This window comes from Emys orbicularis, chromosome 4 (genome assembly GCF_028017835.1).
Source record: "Emys orbicularis isolate rEmyOrb1 chromosome 4, rEmyOrb1.hap1, whole genome shotgun sequence".
Taxonomy (NCBI): domain Eukaryota; kingdom Metazoa; phylum Chordata; order Testudines; family Emydidae; genus Emys; species Emys orbicularis.
The window spans coordinates 38,948,371-38,975,748 of NC_088686.1; the positions used below are offsets into that span (position 1 = coordinate 38,948,371).

A 27,378-nucleotide genomic window follows, 5' to 3' on the forward strand; every position below is an offset into this window, starting at 1 on the left:
TGAATCACTGCATGCCTTGTGATTGGCTGTAATAAGCATGCATTGTGTACAAACTTGGTTCAGGTGTCTCTTACCTGAAGTGCATTTTGTGTCAAAATTTGGCATAGTCAGAAAAATTTATCCATGTGAGGAAAGTCATTTTTTTAATGTTTTATGTTTGTTTATCCTCTTTTTTTCTTAAATAAGTAAAGGCCAAATTCTATTCCAAAGTGTAAACAATCAATTACCCCCCCAAAATGAAGGAAATGTTCCCTAGTTAATAAAAACACACAAAGCCCTGCACTGATGGTCCATTACTGAAATATCTTGGGTATTGGTTGGGTTGTGTGGTATTGTTCAGAATTTGGAGCATTTACAAAAATCTGGATGGAAAAACTTAATTCTCAGAGATAAGTTGGGCCATTCATGAGGCTTTAGCAGATTCCTTATGGCACTACTAGATCTCTGGCTATTTCCAAAGGATGAGTAGCCATCTTAACTTGTAATTTTAATGCTTTTCTAGACTAAACCTAGCAGAATTTCTCTGCTGTTGCTGACTCTTCCACAGCTTTGCACATTGACACCTGAGTTGTCCATTTTTTTTTTCTTCCGGAGTCTGGGCTAAACCTGTCTGACCTCTGGTGGTGGTTTACCCTTAGGTGGCCCGCACTGCACAACTTTTTTCTTAATTTCTGGTTCCTCACACAAAATACTAAAAAATCTTACCCGGCCCTTGTTCCTAGAGGTACTTCTAATGTGAATAGTGTGTACTATCAGTCCTCCTTCATCATTAATAGGTTGGGTTGACTTGAGCGTGTGAGTGCTTAAAAGAAGTGGCAAAACAAGTAATTAATCCTCATGAAATGCCTCATACTTAAGTCGGTAAAATTTCATTTGGGGTATAAGAAGGTTCAGGGCTGATGAAATTTTGCATTAAATTTCTAACTAAAATGTTCTGTTTGTCTTGTATTGTTGGCTCATTACCTTTTAATAATCTGCACTATCCCTCCATTTGCTTAAAAAATGGTAGGATTAATTTCCAATCAGCCCTTTCAGAACTAGCATCTATAGCACTAGGTAACCCTTCAAAAACAGATCCAGCAAATGGTAAGTGACCCAATTTTTCTGAGCTTGGATTTGCATTTAGAAAAGCAAATGAACAATTAGCTCTAATCACTGTTTGGCAAGTGCATAAACATTATAATGTCTGTGATTCTATTCAATGGGCAAACATTGGTTAATAATTCCCTCTTATTTCCAACAGTGACCTACCACTAGCCCCTCATTAACACCTCCAAAAGATCGTTTTTAATTCTCTCTCAAAATAGGCGTGCTTTTAATTATAACTGTAATGTCCATGTACTGTTCAGCAGTTCTGTGTCAAGAATTGTAGGTCTGTAAATGATCCCTTTGCTGTTTGCATTATCCAGTATCACTGCAAGTTAGTCCACCTAATTTAACTGGAAAATCATTTAAGGGCCCAGTACAGCTAAATAAATTAATTTGCCTTTTTTTAGCAGTCTGGTTTGGAAAGAACATCTGTGTAACAGCCTTTTAACTGTGTTATACCTGCAGCCTGTTAACTTAGAGCTGGTTTCTTCTGAGAGAAGCTACATGATGCAACTGCAATGAAACAGTTCAATTGTTTTGCTTTTGAGACAAAAACAAATTTAGTCCTGGTTTGTACTACTAATTCCCTTCACCCTTCCCACCTTAATTTTACATTTGTGTCCCTATACACATGTAATTGTTGTTAATTTGCAGTGGTAGGTCACTGTTGGAAATAAGAGGGAATTATTAACCAATGTTTGCCCATTGAATAGAATGTGTATGGAGGGAATACACCCTATTAAACTATTGGTATTTTGTTCTGTATGTGACTTGGCTTTTGTATGACTTTGCCATACAATTAATAAAGTCTCTTGATTAATCAAAGAACTAAAGGAGGGTAATGTAATTAATCAACATAGATTTATGGAAAATAGGTCCTGTCAAACTAACTTGATATTTTTTGAGATTATGAGTTTGGTTAATAAAAGTAATGATGTTGACTTCTGTAAGGTGTTTGACTTGATACTACATAACATTTTAATTAAAAAACGAGAACAGTATAAAATTAACATGGCACGTATTAAATGGATTAAAAACTGGCTGATAGGTCCCAAAATGTAGTTGTAACTGAGGAATCGTCATCAAGAGGGTGTACTTCCTGTGGGATCCCGCAAAGATCAGTTCTTGGCCCTCTGCTATTTAAATTTTTTATCAGTGACCTGGAAGAAAACATAAAATCATCACTGATCAAGTTTGCAGATGACACACAAATTGGGGGAGTGGTAAATAATGAAGAGGACAGGACATTGATTCAGAGCAATCTGGTTTGCATGGTAAACTAGGCGCAAGCGAACAGTGTGTTTTAATATAGCTAAGTGTATACTTCTCGGAACAAAGAATGTAGGCCATATTTACAGGATTGAAACTCTATCCTGGGAAGTAGTGACTCAGAAAAATGATTTGAGCATGTGGTAGATAATCAGCTGAACATGAACTCCCAATATGATGCTATGGCCAAAAGAGCTAATGCAATCCTCAGATGCATAAACAGGGGAATCTTGTAGGAGTGGAGAGGTTAGTTTACTTCTGTATTTGGCACTGATGCAACTGCTGTTCCAATACTGTGTCCAATTCTAGTGCCCACTATTCAAGAAAGATGTTGATAAATTGGAGAGGGTTCGGAGAACAGCCACTAGAAAAGTTAAAGGATTAGAAAACATGCCTTATAGGGATAGACCCAAGGAGCTCTATCTATTTAGCTTAACTAAGAAAAAAGGTTAAGGAGTGACTTGATTACTAAATATTTGTTCCCCATGTAGGTACTTGTAGATTGTAATGTAAATAAGAAAAGTTGTTTACAATAGAGTGAGTGTGTCAACTATACAGGACCTAGGGAAAATTTATATGAGAAATACAGGAGTCTACAAAACACATTTGAAGCTGCTAAAAATAGATCTATGGAACAATTCTATTTCCCTCTTACCTGAGATCATAAAAACAAACAAGACTATGCAACTGACCTGTGTGTTCTAGAGTTCCTTGTCCTTCTGCTGGCTTAGAGTCTAACAAATGCCTCTTTCCCCAGGGCTAAACAGGCTTTGACAGTTCCAGCCTGCAAGCAAAGAACAAAGTTTGGATCCTTGTATGGCAACATAATGGTTTAGTGCCCTGATAACTTGACATTGTTCTATTTGAATGAATAAATCTCCACTCTGAGGCTTTGAATATGCTGGCCTGATAAACCACATAGGCACCTTTCTACCGAGAACCATGTTTAAATATATCTAACTAAAAAGGTGCTAACATAGCTTTCCTGGTCAATGCCTTTTGATGATTAAACTCTCTGGTTGGCAACTTAAAAGTTGATGCTTCTTAGCAATTCTAATTTAAATGCCTTTTAGATGTATGAGCGAACTCTAGAGCTCTAGTATATCTCAAAAGAGTAATGCTAAGCAATATTGTTTTGTTCTAGCTAACTTTATTGCTTTTTATTTAGGCAATAACACTTTAAAATAGCTTCTGAACTAAATTTTAAAATTCTTTACAGATGAAGAAGGAAGTCAGGATGAGTCATTAGAATCAAAGGTAAGCAATAAGTCTCACCAAATAACGCATTCCATTTTCTTCTCCCTCTTTGTGGGACTACTAGAGTAGGGGTTCTCAAACTGGGGGTCAGGACCCCTCAGGGGGTCATGAGGTTATTACATGGGGTGCCAAACTGTCAGCATCCCCCCAAACCCTGCTTTGCCTCCAGCATTTATAATGGTGTTAAGTATATAAAAAAGTGTTTTTAACTTATAAGGGAAGGGGGGGGGCGCACTCAGAGACTTGCTATGTGAAAGCGGTCACCAGTACAAAACTTTGAGAACCACTGAACTAGAGCAAGGGTCTGAAAATCAGAACTCAATGGAGTCTGTTTAGAAACTGCCACGAACTTGCTATATGACCTTGGTCAAGTCACTTAACATCTCTGAACTTCAGCTCACCTCTCTGAAAAAAGAATATTTGTTACCTCATGCATTGAGGGTTTAGTTAAGTAATACTAATAAAGACCTATGGAAGTATTAAAAATGTAGCATATTAAATTAAATTAAAGGAGATATCCTATCTTCTAGAACTGGAAGGGACCTTGAAAGGTCATCGAGTCCAGCCCCCTGCCTTCACTAGCAGGACCAAGTACTGATTTTGCCCCAGATTCCTAAGTGGCCCCCTCAAGGATTGAACTCACAACCCTGGGTTTAGCAGGCCAATGCTCAAACCACTGAGCTATCCCTCCCCCTTACTATGTAAGGCTACGTTTTAGTCACAGGTATTTTTAGTAAAAGTCATGGACGGGTCACAGGCAATAAACAAAAATTCATGGCCCATGACCCATCCATGACGTACTATATACCCCTGCCTAAATCTGGGGGAGGGGGAAGGGCGGGTGGGCGCATGGCCTGGGACCCCTGTTGGTGAGGGTGGGCACTGGCAGGCTCCCTACCCGGCTCCTCGGGTTCCCCGGAAGCAGCGACATGTCTCTCCCTCAGCTCCTAGCTCAGCACGCTGCCCCCACCCCAAGTGCCGGCTCTGCAGCTCCCATTGGCCAGGAACTGTGGCCAATGGGAGATGCAGGGGCAGTGCGCAGAGCTAGGAGCTGAGGGAGGGACATGTCGCCGCTTCCAGGGAGCCCCCCAAGGTAAGCGCCACCCAAAGCCCTCACTCCCTCCTGTGCCCCAGCCCTCAGCCCCCTCCCAAATGCATCCAAACTCCTGCTGCTGCTGGGGCTGGGTGGAGGGGAGCGGTTGCCTGAGATTGCCCCAGCAGTGGCCAGTGCGGCTGTCCCAAGGGCTGCCTGAGCTGCTCAGGCAACTCCCCGGGCCAGCCGCACCGGCTGCTGCAGAAGCCACGGAATCCGTGACCTTCATGACAAACTCAGCCTTAAGCATAAGGAGAGCTGGTTTAGTGCAAAGGTAAGGTCGTTTTCCCTTATAGTGCACTCTTGAAGCACCTTTCATCAAAGTGCTTTAACAAACACAAATTTAGCCTTACAGTATATCTGTCAGGTAGGTGATATACCTGTCTTACAGGTGAGGAAACTGAGGCAAAGAGACTAGGTGGGGTGAGTTATTTTCCACTTCTTTCTCCCTCCATATTTGGCTATATTAGGGCTAAAACCCATCAATCTTCAATTCTAGTTCTTTGCTCTAAAGACCACTTGCCTTCTAATTTTTCACTAATATTAGAATATAAATGGGAGATTTTAGGAGAGAGGAAACAAAGAATTGTGGTCAGAGGGTGATAGACTTGAAATTTTGTTGGGAGCACTAATATTACAAAACTGATAGGACAAGTGAAGTCCCTTAGGAAGTTTTCAATTACGTGTAATAGAAAAGCCTGTTACGATTCAGATGGAATACCTCAAACATGGAGTCAAGAACTGTTGGTGGAAGACAAGACAGTACAGGAAAAGCTTTACCCTTGTAAGGAGAAATTTCAGTCTACTTAGCTGTTTGACATTAGGATAAAGGATTCCCCTTTAGAAAGCCTTATACAGTCAGCTCTCCACTAAACACTTGGGTCCATGTGTCCAAATTTGATTTTCCTGTGACTTGGGATAGTTTTTTCTCTTAAGTACAAAGGGAACTAGTCTCCCCTTCTGCTATACTTCCAAGACTGTAGTTGAGTGCCTTAGCTTTAAACAGGTCATTCCAAATCAGCACAAATGAAGCTCCATTTTTCACATAAGCTGAAGTGATGTACACACAATCTGCATGAATGAAGAGCAACCAATTTTGTGAGAGAGTTTTGGGAGATCTCCATTGTGGAAAGAGATTTTTTTTTTTTTTAAAGAATTAAAGGGGAAGTGGGGAATAGGGGCTGAAAGAAACAATTCAACACATTTACTTCTCACTCTTGAGTTTAAGATAACATATTAAGTTCAAAGCAACAAAGAGTCCTGTTGCACCTTCTAGACTAACAGACATATTGGAGCATAAGCTTTCGTGGGTGAATACCCACTTCGTCAGACGCATGTGACACATGGGTATTCACCCAGGAAAGCTTATGCTCCAATACGTCTGTTAGTCTATAAGGTGCCACAGGACTCTTTGTCGCTTTTTACAGATCCAGACTAACATGTCTACCCCTCTGATATTAAGTTCAGTTTCCTGGTAGGCTTCATAAACTAAAAAGGGATAGAAATTGAATAATAGTAGTCAATGAGCGGACTAGTCTCCTAAATTCTGCTCTCTTCTTCTCTAGACTTCCTTGCCTTCAGAAGAACAGGTGGGGGACCACTCCACAGGAACCCGTGTTGTGGCAGGTCAGATCTTCCTTGAGTCAGAGGAATCAGACTCTCACACTGAAGATGAAGAGAGCTTTAGGAGCCAAGAAGAGGAGAAAGGGAGCATGTTGGAGGAGCTTAACTTGTTTGAAATGTCAGACCTATTAAATGAGAACTTGGAAGATGTAGAAATGCAGAAACCAGGTAACTTTGCTTGAATTCTGCAGGCTTCATAAACCAATAGCAAGAAGCAAAATCAATCTGGAAAAATTTGGGAGATTAGTGGGATCCAGAAATAATCTTCATTTGTCTCTATTGTCTAACTGAATAGAGGGTTTCAGAATGCAATGGTCATTGCAGCCTTAATTTTCCCTACTGTAATGTTGGCTAATACCTATATCATTTACTTCAGATGCATTTTAAAATGTTTTCCATAGTTTCTGTTGATTGCACAGTATAAGAAAATTCACTCAAGTTAGTGAGAGTGCCTTGCTCCTTTTTTGTTTTTAACAATTTGTGAATGGAAAGAACAATCCAAATCCTGAAGTTCTAACATGAACCTGACTCATCTCTTCTTACTTTGAAGTATAGATTATGATCTAAAGCTTTTCTCTCCCCAGAAGTAGTCACTTTTTTGGCCTGATTATAGCTTTGTTGTATGGGGAAGAGGGGAAAGACTATAAGTGGTAGTTTTGTTCTGGTAGTTGATTGTATGCAGGTTTGAGTTAAATTGAGGAGAGTGGAAGCAAACTTTGACACTGAGGCAACTTTGTGCATTGACAACCTCTCAGGAGCTGTAGGGCAGTACCCTATTTCATATAAACTAGGGTAACTTTTCAAATAAAAATACACATAACCATGCCTGGTTGTTCTCCGATCTTCCAGGGAAACTGAGTAGGAATTGCTTTTAAACTCATAATGAAAAGTTAGAGTTCATCTGATTAATATCCTTGCCTTGCAGCTGGCATTTGGGTATCCCTGACATAGGCCGATGTACATAAAAAGGAAACAACATTTTTAATGTGCCCAGAGTAAACTAACTTTTACACTCTAACCTTATGGAAAAGGGTGATTGCATGGTAACTTAATGTTTAACTCAACACTTTGTCTCTAGCAGTTCTTTTCATATGCCTTTTCACAAATGCAGATTAGCATGGTGAAAGGAAGCAGTAATTGTGCAGAACTACCTCTAATAATATCTGCTAATCTCCACCAGCTCTATACGCTTAAAAAAAAAAAAAAAGTGACTTCCTATAAAACATCAGTAGCCTCTTGCTAATACAAAATGCTCTACACTTTTCTTGAGCACTTGTATATGTTGCTGTAGGTGAGTATGACATTGTACAGAGATGAAAGATATTAATTAAGTGGAAAAGTGAGTAAAAAGACATTTTTAGTAGTATAAGCAATTGTTGCTAGCCTTCAGATTCAAGCATCATGTTTAGTCAGCCAGGCCTCTTAACTGAAGGTGAAATTTCATTAAGGTACTTTGTATCTTCCCATCATAATGCCATGAAAGGTCTTTGTCTTCACATTGTTCAAATCTGATCTGTAAAAATGCCTCAGCTGGTTGCCTGGAACATTCCCTACTATAGCAAGATAGCTGAATCCCAGACTAGACTGTGTGCAGCCGCTTAGATTGTCACCTGAGTAAATATGCTTATTAGCCCATAGCTGATATCTTAATATGTATAAGTTTATAAATAACTTCATCTTATACTTGCCTCTCATACAAAGTTCATGGTTCCATTTTTCTCCCGTAACAGCACTATCACAGTGTATGGACTGTAGCATCTTGCATTCTTTTAGGTGTTAGTAAAAACAACTGTATGTGGGAGAAACAAATACTGTGCCTGGATTTACAATAAAAACAAGAAGGTGGGTGAGGGGAAGGAAATGGGATATGGCTAGCTGAATGTTTGACTACTAATATCATAGCTATGCAATAAGGTGTGAGAGAGGCAGTTGTAAATTAATGCCACCATCTAAAGCGCTACATGATTTGCTTGGTGCATTTTATGTGTTTGTTATTTGCCTTCCTCTGAAGCATCCAGTATTTCTTCTTCGAGTGCTTGTTCACGTCCATTCCACATTAGGTGTACGCGCGCCGCGTGCACGAACGTCGGAAACTTTTTCCCTCAGCGACTCCCGTCGGGCCCGCAGGGTCTCCCTTCCCGCCAGAGCGGCGCCCCGCCCCAGCGTATATATACCCCTGCTGGCCCGACCCTCCCTCAGTTCCTTCTTACTGCCCGTGGCGACGTTGGAACAGCTCTTCTCTCAACTCGAGAGTGTCCCTTAGCATAGTCATTAGCAGTAGTTATCAGTTCTTTGTTTAGTAAGTGTTAGAGTTAAGTAGTTGTTTAGTTGTTACAAAGACCAACCAAACTCTTGGTGATAGGGGTTTGGTCAACCCCGGCACCGGCCCTGGGCGGCGGGGCATGCCGCACGCCCAAGGCTTCAAGGCTTGTGCCGCGTGCCGCAGGCCCATGCCAGTGAGCGACCCGCACGAGTCGTGTCTCCATTGCCTGGGGGAAGCTCACCAGAAGGAGCGCTGTAAGATTTGTAAGGCTTTCAAGCCCAGGACTCAAAAAGAGAGAGACTTTCGCCTGAAACAGCTCCTCATGGAGATGGCGTTACAGCCCTCCGCTCCCACGGCACCGTCGGCTTCGGTGCGAAGTGCCCCGGCATCGGTCCGCAACCCGACACAGGCGGTGCAGACTAAACCTACGGTGCCGCCTCGGCGAGATCACGCCCGGCACCGGTCTGCTTCGCCGGCCAAGCCCAAGAGCCAGCCCAAGGCCCGGGGTCGCTCCCCGCACAAGAAGGTGTCACCTACGAAGACCGCTAGTGCGCCCGAGGCCGTGCCGGCCCCAGCACAAGTCCCGGTACCAGTGGCTCCGGCGCCGAAAGGCCCATCGAGCCCCGGGACAAGCGCGTCAAGTGAGGAGGAGGGGCTGGAGGAACTGTTGGAACAGCCCTCCACCCCGGACACATTTGAGGCGGCGAAGGACCTCATTGAATTGTCCTCCGTCAGCACACTCCGCGCCAAAGACATTCCGCCAAGACTGCCTTCCAAGGGCAAGCCGGCGATGATGCGCCCATCGCGGTCGCCATCTCGGCACCGCCCCCGGTCCCGGTCGAGCTCCGCCTCGGTGGACTCCCGGCTTCCCGCCGCGCAACGGGCCTCCGCGCAGACGGGCCCCGGCGCGAGCGAGGCACCGTCCCAGCAACCCGGCCCGAGCAGGCACCGGGGCGCTTCGACGGTGAGGACCCCAAGACCGTCCTCCCGCAGCCGTTCCCGGTCCCGCGGTCAACGGTACCGTTCCAGATCCAGATCGGTACGGCGCTACTCAAGGTCCCGGTCCCGACAGCACCGCTCCCCGACACCGGACCGGCACCGCTCCACGGCACCGCCGTGGCCCTCCAGGTCACCGTCGCTTGCGTCGGAAGAGAGCTCGGGGCTGTCGAGATACGGTCGCAGAGGGCATGCCGCTACACGGCACGACGCCTCTTGGCAACCGCACTGGAGCCATCCGGGACACTGGCCGTTCTGGACCCCGTGGGCCTATCACCAGCAAGGCCCGCCATCCAGAACTTCGAGGTCGGGCCCTTCGGGGGACCGGTCCCGCTCCCCACGGTGCCGCCCCACCTCCCGTGCGGAGGCTACGGTCTCCAGACCACCTGAGGCCGAGAGGGCGGACTCGGCACCGAGCCAGGCACCGTCCGTGACCCAAGGCAGGGGCCGCACCCCGGAGGGTCAGCCCGCGGAGGAGGACTTGCAGGAGGATGAGGACGCTCAAAAGGCCAGGACCTCCTCCTCCTCACCAGATGAAGCCGTGGCGGGCACAACAGTGTCCGGCCCTCCCCCAATTGACCACCGGGCACACCAGGACCTGCTCCGCCGGGTGGCCCTCAACTTGGGGTTGCAGGCGGAGGAGACGGTCGAGCAGGAGGACCCCATGGTGGACATTCTCAGCCCGGAGGGTCCCTCCAGGATTGCTCTTCCGTTGATAAAGACCGTACAGTCGAACTATAAGACTGTGTGGCAGACGCCAGCCTCCTCTGCGCCGACCGCACGGGGCGTCGAGAGGAAGTACTTTGCCCCATCCAGGGGGTTTGACTTCCTCTTCTCCCATCCGGCCCCATGTTTGCTGGTGGTTTCGGCGGTCAACGAGAAGGAGCGGCATGGCCAGCAGGCCCCGGCCCCCAAGGCCAAGGAGGCGAAACGATTAGACCTCTTCGGCAGGAAGGTCTACTCGTCGGGAGGCCTCCAGTTGCGGATCGCGAACCAGCAGGCGATCCTCAACAGGCATAACTTTAACTCCTGGGCGTCGGTGTCTAAATTCAAGGAGGCCTTACCTCAGGGGTCGCAGCCCGAGTTTGCGGCCATTGTGGACGAGGGAAAGGCGGTGGCCAAGACTTCATTACAGGCCTCGCTCGACTCGGCCGATGCGGCCGCCAGGACTATCGCGTCCGGCGTGGTAATGAGACGCTCAGCGTGGTTGCAAGCGTCTGGTCTTCCTCCAGAGGTGCAAAACACCCTCCAAGACCTTCCGTTTGAAGGGACGGGGTTGTTTTCGGAGCAGACTGATGCCAGGCTCCATGGCCTCAAAGATTCGCGGGCTACCCTCAAGTCCTTGGGGATGCATACCCCCGTGACACAGAGGAAACCCTTTAAGCCACAGCCTCCACAGAGGCAGTACCAGCCTCGCCCTCGACACGAGCCTTACCGTAGGCGGGGCAGAGACAATAGGCGTAGGCGCAACAATACGCCTAACCAGGGTCAAGGCCAGGGCAACAACAGCAACAAGCCGCAGCCGGGCAATAAACAAGGATTTTGAAGATGCGATCGAGGACAGCGTACCGATCTCTTCCCCGGATCCTCCCCTGTGTTTCAGGGACCGCCTATCCCGTTTTTTCCGTGCCTGGTCCCATATAACATCAGACCATTGGGTCCGCCGCACGGTAGAGTCAGGATATGCCCTCCAGTTTTCCTCCCCCCCCCCTCCCACCCACCCCCCCGTCCCTCTTCAGGGACCCCTCTCACGAGCAACTCCTTATGCAGGAGGTACGGACCCTCCTCGCTGTAGGGGCGGTGGAAGAGGTTCCTCCAGACCTCAGAGGAAAAGGGTTCTATTCCAGATACTTCCTCATCCCCAAGGCAAAAGGGGGCCTCCGTCCTATCCTGGACCTTCGCAAGCTGAACAAGTACTTGCAAAAACCACGTTTCCGTATGGTCTCCCTCGGTACCATCATTCCTTCCCTGGATCCGGGGGATTGGTACGCTGCCCTCGATATGAAAGACGCTTACTTTCACATCGCTATCCGCCCGGCTCACCGGCGATTCCTGCGCTTCACTATCCAGCAACGCCATTTTCAGTTTGCGGACTTGCCCTTCGGCCTCGCAACGGCCCCGCGTGTTTTCACGAAATGCATGTCCGTGGTGGCGGCCTTCCTTCGGAAGCGACGGATGCGCGTCTACCCATACCTAGACGACTGGCTCCTAGCGGGCCGGTCAGAGGCAGAGGTTCACGCCCACGTGACTTTGGCGCCACAAGTGTTCCGCGATCTCGGCCTGTTGGTCAATGTGCCCAAGTCCTCACTAGTCCCCACACAGAGACTGGAGTTCATAGGGGCAGTCCTGGACTCGGTGGCGGCGCGGGCGAGCCTTCCCGTATCGCGTTTCCGGGCAATCCAGGAGGCCGTGACCTCCATCCAGAGATTCCCCACGACCACGGCCAGACGTTGCTTACAGCTCTTGGAGCACATGGCAGCATGCACCCACGTGGTTGGACACGCCCGCCTCCGGCTCCGGCCTCTGCAGCTGTGGTTGGCCCAAGCATATCGCCCCAACAGCGACCCATTAGACATGGTTGTCACGATCCCGGCTCGGGTATCGAACGCCCTCTGTTGGTGGCTCGACCAACAGCAGGTCTGTGCGGGGGTCCCGTTCGCAGCCCCACAACCAGTTCTGACGTTGGTGACAGACGCGTCGGACCTGGGTTGGGGGGCGCACCTAGGGGACCTACGCACTCAGGGCTTGTGGTCCAGGGAGGAACAGTCGCTTCACATCAACCTGAAGGAGCTGAGGGCGGTTCGCCTCGCCTGCCAGACCTTTCACGCCACCATAAGAGGGCACGGCGTGTCAGTTCTGACGGACAACACTACCGCTATGTTCTACATAAACAAGCAGGGCGGGTCCCGGTCCTCTCCCCTCTGTCGCGAGGCGCTCCTCCTCTGGGACTTCTGCATAGCCCATTCAGTACACCTCCAGGCTGCGTATCTCCCCGGGGTCCAGAACGGATTGGCGGACCGTCTCAGCCGGTCCTATCTCACACACGAGTGGAGGCTGAGGCGGGACATCCTCCGTTCAATCTTCCTGAGGTGGGGGTTTCCCCAGGTGGATCTGTTTGCCACCATGGACAACAGCCAGTGCCCGCAGTTTTGCTCCTTCCAGAACCGCAGTCCGGGCTCTCTGGCGGACGCCTTTGCAATCCCATGGGGCGGGAGCCTGCGGTATGCCTTCCCCCCGTTCCCACTCATCCACAGGGTCCTTCTAAAGACCCGCAGGGACAGGGCGAAGGTCATTCTCATCGCCCCGGCGTGGCCACGTCAACACTGGTTTACAACTCTCTTAGAGCTGTCCGTGGCCTCTCCGATAACCCTCCCCCTCCATCACGACCTCATAACACAAGACTGAGGTCGCCTACACCACCCGAACCTGCCATCGCTGCATCTCACGGCATGGCTGCTCTCTGGCTAAATGAGGCGGAGCACAGATGCTCTCAGGAGGTCCAGCAAATCCTCCTGGGTAGTAGGAAACCCTCCACAAGGGCAACCTACCTGGCCAAGTGGAAGCGCTTCTCCCTCTGGTGTGAGTCTCAGCGCGTCCAGCCCTTGCGGGCCTCGATACCGATGATCCTGGATTACTTGCTGAGCCTTAGGCGCCAGGGCCTTGCCCCCGCTTCTATTAAGGTGCATCTAGCCGCCATATCGGCGTTTCACCCGGGGGAATTGGGGCTGTCCGTGTTTTCCAACCCCACTGTGGTCCGATTCATCAAGGGGCTGGATAGGATGTTCCCCTACACTCGCCCACCTATACCCCCGTGGGACCTCAATCTGGTCCTCACTAAGCTCATGGGGCCCCCCTTTGAACCCCTGGCCTCTTGCTCCCTCATGCACCTTTCATGGAAGGTCGCGTTCCTCGTGGCTGTCACCTCGGCTAGGAGGGTGTCGGAGCTGAGGGCCCTCACCTCAGAACCTCCTTATACTGTTTTTTATAAGGATAAGATGCAACTTTGGCCCCACCCTAAGTTCCTCCCTAAGGTGGTCACGAGTTTTCACATGGGGCAGGACATCTGTTTGCCGGTGTTCTTCCCCAAGCCCCATACGGACCCTCGCCATCGTAGCCTGCATACCCTCGATGTGCGGCGGGCGTTGGCTTTCTATCTGGACCGTACCAGGCCTTTCCGCAAATCGACTCAGCTATTCGTGGCCATTGCGGAACGGATGAAGGGCCAGCCTATTTCAACGCAACGCCTGTCGGCGTGGATCGTGCTTTGCATACGCACGTGCTACGAGCTCGCCAACGTGCCTGCACCTCCGATCCGGGCTCACTCTACTAGGGCCCAAGCGTCCTCGACGGCCTTCTTGGCGCAGGTCCCGCTTCAGGAGATCTGCAAGGCAGCCACCTGGTCGTCGGTTCATACCTTCACAGCCCACTACGCGATCCACCATCAGACCAGAGATGACGCGATGGTCGGCAGGGCGGTGCTGCAATCTGTTATTCCTTGACTCCTACCCTCCTCCAATGGTAAGCTTGTGAGTCACCTAATGTGGAATGGACGTGAACAAGCACTCGAAGAAGAAAAGACGGTTACTTACCTTCTGTAACTGTTGTTCTTCGAGATGTGTTGTTCACGTCCATTCCACTTCCCACCCTCCTTCCCCTCTGTCGGAGTCACCGGCAAGAAGGAACTGAGGGAGGGTCGGGCCAGCAGGGGTATATATATACGCTGGGGCGGGGCGCCGCTCTGGCGGGAAGGGAGACCCTGCGGGCCCGACGGGAGCCGCTGAGGGGAAAAGTTTCCGACGTTCGTGCACGCGGCGCGCGTACACCTAATGTGGAATGGACGTGAACAACACATCTCGAAGAACAACAGTTACAGAAGGTAAGTAACCGTCTTTTTCCACTGCTAGAGGCCAGGAACCAGACTTGATAAATCCAGTAATTTGATCTGGTATGGCAAATCTTGTATTCATTGAACTCTAGTCTTGGCCTGTAAAAAGCTGTTGAGTTCCAAGAAGGTGAACTGATGAGTGGAGGAGGGGGAAATGTTCATTGCTATTGGTTCATATGAAACCATCATTTGTCTATTTATGCAACTTTGAGAGAGAGAAGTTCTTTACCAGAGTTTCAGTTTTACACTACATTTACCCAGCAGGTGCAACCTAAGCTGACTTAATTTTTTTCCCCTTCACTGCTATGCTATGTCACCAGTACTTAAAGACCTTTCTAACTTCATAGACTTTAGCATAGTGTTATGTGAAACCAGCTTAGGGGGATAATGCTAAATTTAGGGGGTAAATTTAGGATTCTTATAAAAAGTGAATGAATATTCTTCCATAGCTTTTTAATTAACATGGTTATAAGGGGGAGACACCAAAAAAGTAACTTTAAAACTTCCCCTTGACATGGAAAAAATTGTCAGACCTTCCAAAATAATAACTGCAATACAGACAAAATCCAAGTTCTCAACAGGGCTGATGCCAAGGTGCTGAGTTTGTTGGTCACTTATTGTGGACATCTTTTAGTTCAGTACTTGAGCAGGTGACAATAGAATATACATGTAGTCAGTTTAATTCTGCAGACTACTCCAGGATTGGCAGTTACTCATGACTGTTGTGCTAAGCCCCTGTGCCATAGGTGCTGGAGCTGGCCAATAACTGTGTGCATATTCTGAGGAAAAATCATTCTGCCACTAGTTAGTGTATACTGTTGGGCAAGCAACTAACTTGCTCATATGTCATTGTCTTCCCAAAAATGAAATCTTTGGAATTGTCCAGCATAGCAGTGTTCCTAATAATTCTAGAAGACCTGTATGTAAACAACTTTAATTTTTTTTTATAGAGGAGACTTAAACCATACCTATAAAATAATGTATCTTTAAAATATTATTGACACCACCAAGCATTCAAAAATCATAAGTTGGGCTCACTTTAAAAACAAAATTTAAAGTGTTTTATGGCTTTCTGGTTTTTGAGCCTTCAGGGGGTCATGTTTTCAAGCTTTTCTCTCTAACCCTGAGGACTAGAAACTTATGTTTTTGTTTAAAGTAAAGTTGAGTATCTTTTATTCACGACTCCAGGAGCTGGGGGTTTAATGAAAATAACAAATTGTGAGACTCACAATTTAATCATGAGAGTTGGCAGTGCTTGTAAAATGAGAAGCTTTAATGAAAGCTAATAGAAATGTTGTCCATTTTTAAAAAATCCATAAAAATTCAGTGAGATTTAGATCTAAATATTTCCCTATGATGTTAGAGACTCAAACTGCAGTATTGCGCAAGTTAGTACATGAGAACCAACAATCAAACTTCCTATAACCAAATGTCAATCTAATCGGTCTTTTTCATTACCCTAGCTGAGCAAAGTGTAATACAGGAGCAAGTAGTATATGGGCACTGGAAACTAAATTAGATTTTCAAATTCTAGCTTTGATATCTTAAGACTTTTAATAATCTAAAACTGCTAATAATATAGTAAGGATAACATTAAAATGTGAATCTTATTTATCAAATATGTCCCTTTTTTATTTCCCTTCTTTATAGTGTTGCATGAATAATGAAACTGCAGCTTAATGAGTTTGTCGTAGTAAAACTCAAAAACCTGGCGTACAGGGAACAGTCCCCTGTGGTGGTGAATAGTTTGTTTGCTACATGTGTGTGAGAGACAGACTTTAACTTGGGGAGAAATCATGAGAGAGATCTCATTCCTGGTGGGTTTTTTTTTTTCTTCTTTTTTCAGTTTTAACAGCCATCGGAGGCACTGCAGACAGTGAGCCCTGCCACTTCCCCTTCCTGTTCCTGGAGAAGGAGTATGCAGAATGTACTGCTGATGGGAGGGAAGATGGCAGGCTTTGGTGTGCAACAACCTATGATTACAAGAGAGATCAAAAGTGGGGCTTCTGTGAAAGTAAGTAGCCAGATACATTTCTATTTTCTTTCATCAAAGAATATTTACTGCGCTTAATTGTCTCCTTATCCCTTGTGAGCAAGTGTCTCCATAAACATAAGGTTTGCACAGTAGAAGTAATGGGAAAGGGAGAGCCATCCTAGTGACGTAGATAGCTGTTCCTACACTATCATGTGGTACTCCCATTTCCTGGGCTCATGGAAACTGAAAGTGACCTTAATGGGTACAATTTGAGAGTTACATGGGGAATTCACTGTATACTTCCCACTGAAGTCGGTGGCTTGCTGCACAAATATGACCTTTTTGTCTCTTGCAGAAAGGAAGCCAAAACATGTGTGTTCGAGGATATTTTATCTCTTTTATCCCCACCTTCCGGGAGGATGATTTGAGCAGCATGGTGATAGCAAAATAAATGAAAGACTAGGCAAACGCACAAAAAAGGGTGGCTATAAAAACCCAACAGCCCATTGAGACAACTTTCTCCCTCATTGCCAGCACAACCTCTGTATCTTGTCTTGCAGTAACAAGATCATGTATAGGGCCCTACCAAATTCATGGTCCATTTTGGTCAATTTCACGGTCATAGGATTTAAAAAATTGTAAACTTCATGATTTCACCTATTTAAATCTGAAATTTCAGGGTGTTGTAATTTGCTGGGATCCTGTGGAGGATCCCCAATTTGCCTCCAGCATTTATAATGGTGTTCAATATATTAAAAAGTGTGTTTAATTTATTGTGGAGGGATCGCAAGGTTATTGTAGGGGGGGTTGTGGTACTGCTACCCTTACTTCTGCGCTGCTGCTGGCGGCTGCACTGCCTTCAGAGCTGGGCAGCTGGAGAGCGGTGGCTGCTGGCTGAGAGCCCAGCTCTTAAGGCAGAGCTGCCGTTAGCAGCAGCGCAGAAGTAAGAATGGCATGATATGGTATTGCCACCCTTACTTCTAGGCTGCTGCCTGCGGAGTTGGGCCCTCAGTCAGCAGCCACCACCCTCCAGCCGCCCAGCTCTGAAGGCAGCTGCGCAGAAGTAAGAGTGGCATGGTATGGTATTGCCACGCTTACTTTTGTGCTGCGGCTGATGGGGTGCTGCCTTCAGAGCTGGGCGCCTGGCCAACAGCCACCACTTTTCGGCCACCCAGCTCTGAAGGCAGCGCAGAAGTAAGGATGGCAATACCACGACTCCCCTAAAATAACCTCACAACCCCCCTGAAACTCCCTTTTGGGTCAGGACCCCCAATTTGAGAAATGCTGGTCTCCCCTGTGAAATCTGTATAGTAGAGGGTAAAAGCACACAAAAGACCAGATTTCACGGGAGGACACCAGATTTCACGGTCCATGACGCATTTTTCATGGCTGTGAATTTGGTAGTGCCCTAATCATGTGGCCAAGGAAGAATCTGCCATGAAGGCCAGCAGAAACAGACTTTTAAGAGACCAGCCTCTTGCATTTGATTAAACCACTTATCTTTTTTCTTTTTTAGCTGAAGAGCAGTCTAATAAGAGAAGACAAATGCAGGAAGCAGAGGATGTTTACCAGACTGGGATGAAAATCCTTAACGAGAGCAGTAAAAAGGCACAGAAGAAAGAGTAAGTCCATGCTTGAACATTAACATAGGTCTTTCTTGGGAGAAACGGATGACTTGGTTTGGTATGATGTCTTGTAACCAGGAAACAGCTTAATGAGACACTGGGTTTTAGACTTGAGTGATACTAGAAGTTATATAGACTTAATTTTATATAAATCAGTCATGTGGCGTTGAGAATAAATGGTAATTGGAGAACATTCACAGGAGCAGAAACTCATGACAGCTTTCTTTGAGTAGATCCACAAAAAGTAGCCAGACTTTTTCTAGCATGTGTTCAGATAATTCTAACAATGTTCATTGTGCTGCTAAGCAGTGCAATTCTCTACTTCAGCACAACAGCCATTGTTTGTTTTTCTCTAGCCATGTAACAAGAGCTGGGCAGGAGGAATCTGCTTTTTGTTTTTTTTGTTTTTTGTCTTTACACACACACAAATTCAAGATTTAAAAAAAAAAAAAAAAACCATCCTATAGCAGGACAAACCTAAAACCTTTTGAAATCTTTAATGAAAAACAAGACACCCCCCCCACCCCCCAGCAACAACCTGAGTAGCCAATAGTCCAGTTGTTAAGGTGCTCGCATGAGATGTGGGAGACCCAGGTCCAAGTCCATGCTCTGCCTGGTGAGTCCTTAACCACTTGTCTGTGGTTTCATTGAAGCTGCCATGTTTACATGAAAAGTTTTTGACAAATCAGCATTTTCTGAGTTAAAAATCAGAAAAAGACTTTGTCAAAAAATTCCTAGCCCTCTCTATACCTTACCTATACTGAGAGCATGAATTGTAGAATTTTTTTGTTGTAACATGTGGCACCTACTTAAGCAGCAGAGAAGAATATCTTAAAACAGCCCTTGCAGGATGTAACAGCTGCCCTGATATGAACTCTAAAAACTCAAATCTGGATTCACTGACATTTGACATATCCACTGCGTGTTTGGCACCTTTGACTCTCCTCAAATCTTTTTCCCTTTCAACTCAGGATCCCATGACTTCTTCAAAGATTAGATTAACAAGATTCAGTAGGACCTTCTCTACTGTTGCTTGGTTACCATGAAAGCACTATATATAACTGCAAAGTATTGATTATATTCTCTGTACTAGCTAATTAACTCAATTACTACAATTTAGTTTTGTATAACATAAATGAATAAATGCAAAAGAGGAAACCAAGGAAGAGCAAGGGTGAGATGAAACTCTCATTCTGCTCAGTCTGGATTCTTTGTGCTCCATCCATCTAGTAATCCAGTTACCACTTCAGCTCTACTCATGACAATGTCTCCTTCAGCAACAATGTCAGGTAGTTCCGACTTATTGTAAATACTATAAATCATGTGTATTACAGTAACATCTAGAGGCCACATTTAAGATCAGGGCCTCTTGTACTAAGGCACTCTACATAGACACAATAAGAGACAAAGACCTCCAAAAGTTTAGTTTGGGCAAGATAGAGTGGGAGAAAGGAAGCATTATTCCCACATTACACATGGGAACTGAGGCACAAGAGGCTACGTGATTTATCCAAGGTCATGCAGGAAATCTTTGACAAAGCCAGGAATTGGACTCTGAAAATCTGGTTCCAGTCCAGTACCTTATCTGTAAGATCATCCTACCTTTTGTGCTTTAAATATTATAGGAATTAGTAGTGGTGGTCTTTCAGTTTCAAGTCACTATACTCCCCTTTCTAAGGATATTAAACATAAGACTACAAGAGAGTGGTGCAAAAGAAACCAAAATGGAGCCTGAAGCATAAAGATTTATTTACAGGGGAAAAGGAAGAAGTCCAGAGAACGGGAAGGAATTTGGAAAGCAAACAAATAGGAAAAAAGAAAGAAGTGAGACAATTTCCTTTAAACTCTTCAGGGTAGTTTAATATCTTACACAGATTAAAGTATACAAAACAATTTTTTTATACATTAACCTGTTTAAATGATAACTTTTGGGGAATCAGTGAAGAAACCTTTTGTCTATATTTCAACCATGGATCTTGCAAAATCAGCAAAACTAATTTAGCAAAAAGGCCTTTTCCCAAAAACTTCTCATGGTTAATCTGGCCACTTCATTACAACAATAACTACGTAATCATTTTAGCCCAGTATTTGTATGGAATCCGTTGGTGCTTTTAGTTTAAATTGATTTAATATTGAAGTGAATCAAGATAGTTGAGCTGATGCCCTCCGTTTTTTCATGTGACCTATGAAACCATTAAAAAACAGTGGTGATGGTAACTTTACTTTTGTCACTAGATCCTATGTCTGGTGTCTTCCATTACCAGAACAACAACAGAAAAAAACCTCTGTAGTGAGCAGGTGTCTGACTCTGTGAACTGTTAAAAAGGCTCATGAATAATATTAATTTATATGTTAACAGTGTATGTGGAGGATTGTGAACCCATGGATATGCTCTTAATTTGGGTTTAATCATGTGAGGTTTTGAATATTATACTGTGTTTAAAAAGGAAATGCCTGTGAATTAGGTAGTGGTAGATATAGAGTGGCAATTAGGACAGAGTGAGGCAGTGAAAAGTTTCCTCTGTACCTTTTAGCTTTACTGATAGAACTTGTTTTGTTTGTTTAAAGGTGACTAAACCTTTAATTACATTCTTCTTTAAGAGCATATCAGTATCTTCTGAAAGCAGCTGACATGAACCATACCAAGGCAATGGAAAAAGTGTCTTATGCTCTATTGTTTGGGGATTACCTGAAGCAAAACATCCAGTCTGCTAAAGAGCTGTTTGAGAAACTGACTGAGGAGGGATCTCCTAAAGGGCAAACGGTATGTATGCTCTAAAGCAGTGGTCTCCAAACTGTGGGAAATGCCTGTCTAGGGGGGTGCAGAAGAATGTTTGGGGGGACGCAGCGGGGCCTGGGCCATTCCCCCTGGGGGTCAGGGAAGGAGCACCACTCAGTCCCACTCTGCTTCCAGCTCAGCCCCGATCCAGCCGCGGCTCCACTTCCAGCCTCAGCTGCCAGCTCCTGACCCCAGCCATGGCTCCCAGCCACAGCTCCGCTCCCAAGGGGGCACGGGCAGATTACAGTAGGGGGGCACTGCTCTAAAGGGAGTTTTGTTTAGCCTTCATGTTGTCAGCTTCAGCAATGACCAAGGGCTGGATGAGCCATGAAGACTGACCTCCCTTCTCACCTCTAGAATGGGATGAGGAACGTTGATGGGGGAAGCTGACTCTGCTTTTCCTTGGGCTATAAATGTTCTGTGGATAAACAGGACTTAAGTCTCTTGGGCTGCAAACCAGCACCTTTTTTGCTCTTAAATAAATCTGACATCTAGAACTGATGTTTTGACTTAATGACATTTAGAAGGAAATATTTATTTATTTTAAACCTATGTGTAAGTAGCGAGTTCTGGTCTGCTCATCGCTTTAACTAACTACCAGCTTGGGTGTAGGTCAGGAAAATACAGGCAGCTACAATTTGAAGACTTTAGACAACCAAATATCTTTTAAACTTCTGAGTCAATGGCCCGGTGTTGTTTGTTTGGCTATGGGATTTCCATAAAGATAACTGCTGATAGTTAAGCTCTTTCAAGGTTATGTAGGCTACACTGGGAATTTGACAACTGTTGGATGAAACATAATTGCCCTTTTAGTCACAAACATACATGTTTTAAATGTTCTAGAATTGTTGACCTTTGGTTTCAAAGGCTGTAGGTATCAACACAGAATTTTCATTAAATATTTACACATACACTTTATGCAAGGTGCAGATACCTAATTTTGAAGGAAAGCCTCATCCTGACACCTTAGACTTTAGACTGAGATGTTTTTTCCCCCTCACACTTCTCTCCCTTAATTTCTTTTGTTGCCTCCATCCACTTCCACTTCCTCACACACACCTTAATGTCATTAAAGTACCTGCTCTAAGTAGGAGGCTGAAAAATAATTTTTGTAGTTTTTGTTAAAATGTCTTTTATAAAAATATACAAACTTCTGGCAATGGAATGGAACGCAGCTATTCCTATAAATATAACCATGTGCATATACTAATCACATTAAGTGGGATTTTTTTTTGCTAGTCTAAAGGAATTATGCAGTCTAAACATATGATCAGTAATGTATTACTTCAAAGATATCTTGCCCCATTCAAGTAAACTCCCTCACTCCACTCCATAACCTAATTCAACCCCTCCTCCTGGGAAAATAAAGGAATCTTGGAGCATGCTGTGTGAAGTTCATTCTCTTAATATCCATGTTCTATCATACGAGTGGAGGTGATTCAAAGGCTTGTTAGCAACACTGAGGTTTGTTTGTAACTTGTCTAAAGGGTAGGACTATTGTTTGAATGGTTGTCTAAATGAGTACTGTTCCCCTTCCCTTACTCCCCAGCCCTGCATCTGCAGCTCTGAATATCTTGAGAGCAAATGACAAGCAATAGAACTTTTTCAGTGACTGTTATGGTGTAGGGCTGCTGAGTACTGGAAATTTCAGCAGGAACATTTGTATCTTCTTTCAGTTACTAAAGACTGTCTACAAGAAAGAATTCTTGAGGGAGAGAGCTAGTGCATAGGCCCCTTATTCACCTAGCACAGGGGTTCTCAAACTGGGGGTCAGGACACCTCAGGGGATCGTGAGGTTATTACATGGGGGGTCGTGAGCTGTCAGCCTCCACCCCAAACCCTGCTTGCCTCCAGCATTTATAATGGTGTTCAATATATTAAAAAGTGTGTTTAATTTATTAGGGGGGTCGCACTCAGAGGCTTGCTGTGTGAAAGGGGTCGCCAGTAAAAAAGTTTGAGGCCCACTGACTAGCAGTATTCATACTGCAGTACCATCACAACCATCTACACTGGAGGTTTTTAAGTGGAATTACATATTAGTCTTCATTCCAGGACACACCTGTTTTGATTGTGGGTACAAATGTCTGTAGATTAGTATTTGTAAACCTGTTGGCTATCCTGTCTCCACAATTTCAGGCAGTGAGGTCCAGATCAAGACTGATGCATGATTCATGACTTGCCCATAGCTGTGTTACTTCTGAAATCCTGTATGCAGCCATCACTGATAACTGATCAGCTGGTGTGGCTACAACAGACTTCTGGTTTTGGTGGAATGATATTAACTGTTCACTGTAGGTGAAGTCTCTTGATTATCCTAACATGTCAAACTATGGAAGTTAGCTCTTATATTTGTGTGGGACACTGTATCTTCTGTGTTCTCTCTCTCTGCTGGCCCACACAGCTATACCAGGTGGCAGAGCTAGAGCAGTACTTATTTTTGTTTTTTCTTCAGAAAGTTCTAAGTGTCATAACTAATTAGATTTACAGTCGCAAATGATTACTGCCCAGCAGCAAAACTGATCATATACAAATAATGAATTAGCTCAGCCAACCAGTAAATTAAAGCAACACACCTGCCCCCAGGAATATACACTCAAACTCTGCCCTGGCCGGATTTATGTCAAATAGATTTTGCAGCATACCTGAAAATCCATCAGCTCTGGGCTGTTTTGAACCAAGGTGGGGAGAAAGTTCCACAGTCCCAGAGCCTTCTTGGAGAACACCCTGCTGGCAGCCCCTTCTCTGTATAGAACTTAATTTTTTGTATAGAGCATTGAAAATTAAGTAATCCTTGCAAAACACTCCAGGTGAGAGAGAAGTTATTTCTGTTTTACTAATGAGGGAACTGAGGCATAGAGGTTAAGGTGCTTGCTTAAGGCAACTCAGCAAGTTTGTCAGTCATTATTAGATCTCTTGAGTCTTTGGCTTGCAGCCCTACGCTCCAGGGGATACTAGACAGCATTGCCTCTTCTAGAACATAAGAGAAATCCATGGTAGCCTACTTGACCTTGGAGAAATCATGTACTTTATATTTAACAATAAAACATGTTGCAGCTGAATTAGACGTGGGGGTTACCCAAATAAAGTGGACTTTTTGGTCTGCTTATATGCACTCAAGTACCTGTTGTGTTTTCCGGGTCACTGCAGCTTCATAGCAGTATAGGTCTCTAAACTGTGACAAGTCCTTTTTCTTGTCGATATAAACATATTTACCTTTTTTTTTTTTGTTCCTAGTCTACAAACCTAATCCTAAAACTTCCAAATATTCATTGACTTGTATTTTTATTTCAGGCTCTTGGATTTCTCTATGCATCTGGTCTTGGTGTTAATTCCAGTCAAGCTAAGGTAACTGTCAAATCTTCACTTTTGCTTTTATTTCACTTCAGATGCAAATGATTAAATATCTTCTATTCTTATTTTAGGCCCTGGTTTATTACACTTTTGGAGCTCTCGGAGGAAATCTTATAGCGCACATGATTTTAGTAAGTGAGATTTCATAGCTAATACACAGAACTAAAGTTAATAGAAATGCTCCTTTTTATCTAATTTTATATCTCGATTTTTAAGATCATGAATGTTTTATATTCTCTTAAAAGTGTAGGTGGTCAGTTTTTAAACACTAGAGCATGTGTATACAGTGCTTCTTATTGCCTACCCATTCCATTACGGTTTAATACATAGCTTCCACCTTCTGTGGAAGGTTTGTAAAAAGCAACAGAGGGTCCTGTGGCACCTTTAAGACTAACAGAAGTATTGGGAGCATAAGCTTTCGTGGGTAAGAACCTCACTTCTTGCATCTGAAGAAGTGAGGTTCTTACCCACGAAAGCTTATGCTCCCAATACTTCTGTTAGTCTTAAAGGTGCCACAGGACCCTCTGTTGCTTTTTACAAATTCAGACTAACACGGCTACCCCTCTGATACATGTGGAAGGTTTAACGCTTAGGGCTTGAGTCTCCTTTCACAACGGTTTTGTCCTTATTTATCTCCAGGGATTTCAATGAAGTTACTCCAGAGTTACACTGGTATAAATGAGAGGAGACTCAAGCTCTTAAAAACCAAAGCAGGATCTTGTTTTTCTCCATATAAAACACACAAATAGAATATGGTATATAAAATGCAAAGCCTTTAAACAGAATGTGTTAAATTGTTGCTCCTGAGGCATCAAAATCTGTTTAGTTGTTTTGTTTGATTTAAAACACAAGGCTCATTGACTTCTCTTGCATTCATTTGTAGTGCCCTACCAAATTCACAGCCATGAAAAACACATAATGGACCGTGAAATCTGGTCTTCCCCCATGAAAACTTGTCTTCTGTGTGCTTTTTACCCTGTACTATACAGATTTCATGGGGGAGACCAGCGTTTCTCAAATTGGGGGTCCTGCCCAAAAGGGAGTTGAAGAGGGGTCACAAGGTTATTTTAGGGGGGTTGTGATATTGCCACCCTTACTTCTGCTCTGCCTTCAGAGCTAGAGGGCCAGAGAGTGGTGGCTGCTGACTGATGGCCCAGCTCTGCAGGCAGGAGCGCAGAAGTAAGGGTGGCAGTATCATACCATGCCATCCTTTCTTCTGTGCTGCTGCTGGCGGCGGCTCTGCCTTCAGAGCTGGGCTCCTGGCCAGCAACTGCTGCTCTCCAGCTGCCCAGCTCTGAAGGCAGCACCGCCACCAGCAGCAGCACAGAAGTGCGGGTAGCAGTACCGCAACCCCCAACAATAACCTTGCAAACCCCCCCCTCCACCCCCCCCCCACACACAACTCCTTTTTGGGGTCAGGACCCCTACAATTACAACATCAGATTTAAATAAGTGAAATCATGAAATTTACGATTTTTAAAATCCTATGACCATAAAATTGACCAAAATAAATTTGGTAGGGCCCTATTCATTTGTGTTAGGAGTAACTGGCTGACATCCGAAAAATCCTTCTGACCTTGTATTTAACAGTACGTCTAATCTTAAGCATTTCTTCTGGTGTGAAAAGTTGATGAAAGTCACACGAGTGCATCCAGCTATTTAACTGCATAAAATGTCCAATAAGTGGCTGTATAACAACTGATGGTTCCTTGCTTTTGTATCTCTGCAGGGTTACCGGTACTGGGGTGGGATAGGAGTCCTTCAGAGTTGTGAATCTGCTCTCACTCACTATCGACTTGTGGCTAATCATGGTAAAAAAAATTCCTATTAACGAAGGAGCAAATCTAGAATTACCTACAATATTTGTTGGGGCATACTTCAAAATATTTAGAATTTTATATTCTTATACTTCCATTAGTTGAACATACTGGTAGGTTAGGTCTTACAGATATTGTAGACCAATTTATGATAACTTCTTCCATGTATAACCTTTACATTTAAGCTTTTAATTCTAAAGGATGCCAAAGTACTTCACAAATTGATATTCCCAGGCAGGATTAATCTTATAAATTAACTGATCTTTCTAGAAAAATTTCATAGATTTTTGTATTTATTTCAAAAATATCCTTCGAATTCTGGAAATTCAGAGTTAATGTTGGTTGTGGAACCTAAACTGTCTTGCATTGTGCACCATCCATGTACAGCAGAGTCACAACCAAAACTGTCTACTCCCCTTTATCACCTGCCTACAATACACAAAATCATAGTATAACTAGTTTGTTCTTGAGAAATACTTACTCTAATGTACAGGCTTATTTGCCCAATTTATGGGATCTGGGTGGTTGTTTGATTTCAATAAAACCAGTCTTTTGGGTGGTGTGCCAAAAATGTAGCACTCAGTTGAAAGTTGTCTGCAAATGGCTTACTTTATATGTCTTAGTATGTTAACTTCATGTTGCTTTCCTTGTTCTTCTCATCTTCTTGTCACCAGTGGCTAGCGATATATCTCTGACAGGAGGCACAGTTGTGCAGAGAATTCGCCTGGCAGATGAAGTGGAAAATCCAGGAATGGCCAGTGGGATGCTGGAGGAAGATTTGATTCAATATTACCAGTTTCTAGCAGAGAAAGGAGATGTACAAGCACAGGTATGATCAGTGTGACACGATGGGGTTGGACTCTTCCAGAGGCTGTTGGAGCAGTTGCAAATGTGTGAAGCTCTCAAGAATCCAGTTTTTTCTCTTACTCCCAGACCAACATGGTTACTAGAGCTGATCAGAAATTTTTCACTGAAACTTCTTTTGATGGAAAAGAGCTTTCTGATTATATATTTGTTTTATTAAAATTTTCAGGTATTTGTTGAGAAACCAAAACATTCTTGGTTTTCAAACTTAATTCCACCAATAAAAATTGACGAACAAAATTTTTCTTTTTTTTATTCCTCTTTTGATCAACATTCTAATGGTTGCTTTCCTCACACCCTGAGGAGGAGAGAGCTTTGCAACACTCCAACTCCTCTGGCCAGTTTAGGAGCAGAATTGGCTGTTCTGGAGGGAGCCTTGGCCAGAAGGACTGTCACAGTGCAGGGCCTTCAGGACAGAGGAATAGAGGACTGCTGAGGGCCTCGGAGAAGAGACCAATATCACCATAGTTAGGTATCTTGTCAGTGGTTGTA

At 44.7% G+C, this 27,378-nt stretch overlaps 1 protein-coding gene across 1 annotated transcript in view; it reads left to right on the forward strand.

The window, feature by feature from the left end:
* Positions 1-27,378, forward strand: part of SEL1L (SEL1L adaptor subunit of SYVN1 ubiquitin ligase) — a 51,919-nt gene that overhangs the window by 5,067 nt on the left and 19,474 nt on the right. The window contains exons 2-10 of the mRNA XM_065403594.1: positions 3,578-3,615; positions 6,274-6,499; positions 16,322-16,489; positions 17,967-18,072; positions 20,677-20,839; positions 24,146-24,199; positions 24,277-24,336; positions 25,935-26,016; positions 26,697-26,851. Of these exons, the coding sequence (XP_065259666.1) occupies positions 3,578-3,615; positions 6,274-6,499; positions 16,322-16,489; positions 17,967-18,072; positions 20,677-20,839; positions 24,146-24,199; positions 24,277-24,336; positions 25,935-26,016; positions 26,697-26,851 (1,052 nt within the window). The remainder of the gene's footprint in view (positions 1-3,577; positions 3,616-6,273; positions 6,500-16,321; positions 16,490-17,966; positions 18,073-20,676; positions 20,840-24,145; positions 24,200-24,276; positions 24,337-25,934; positions 26,017-26,696; positions 26,852-27,378) is intronic.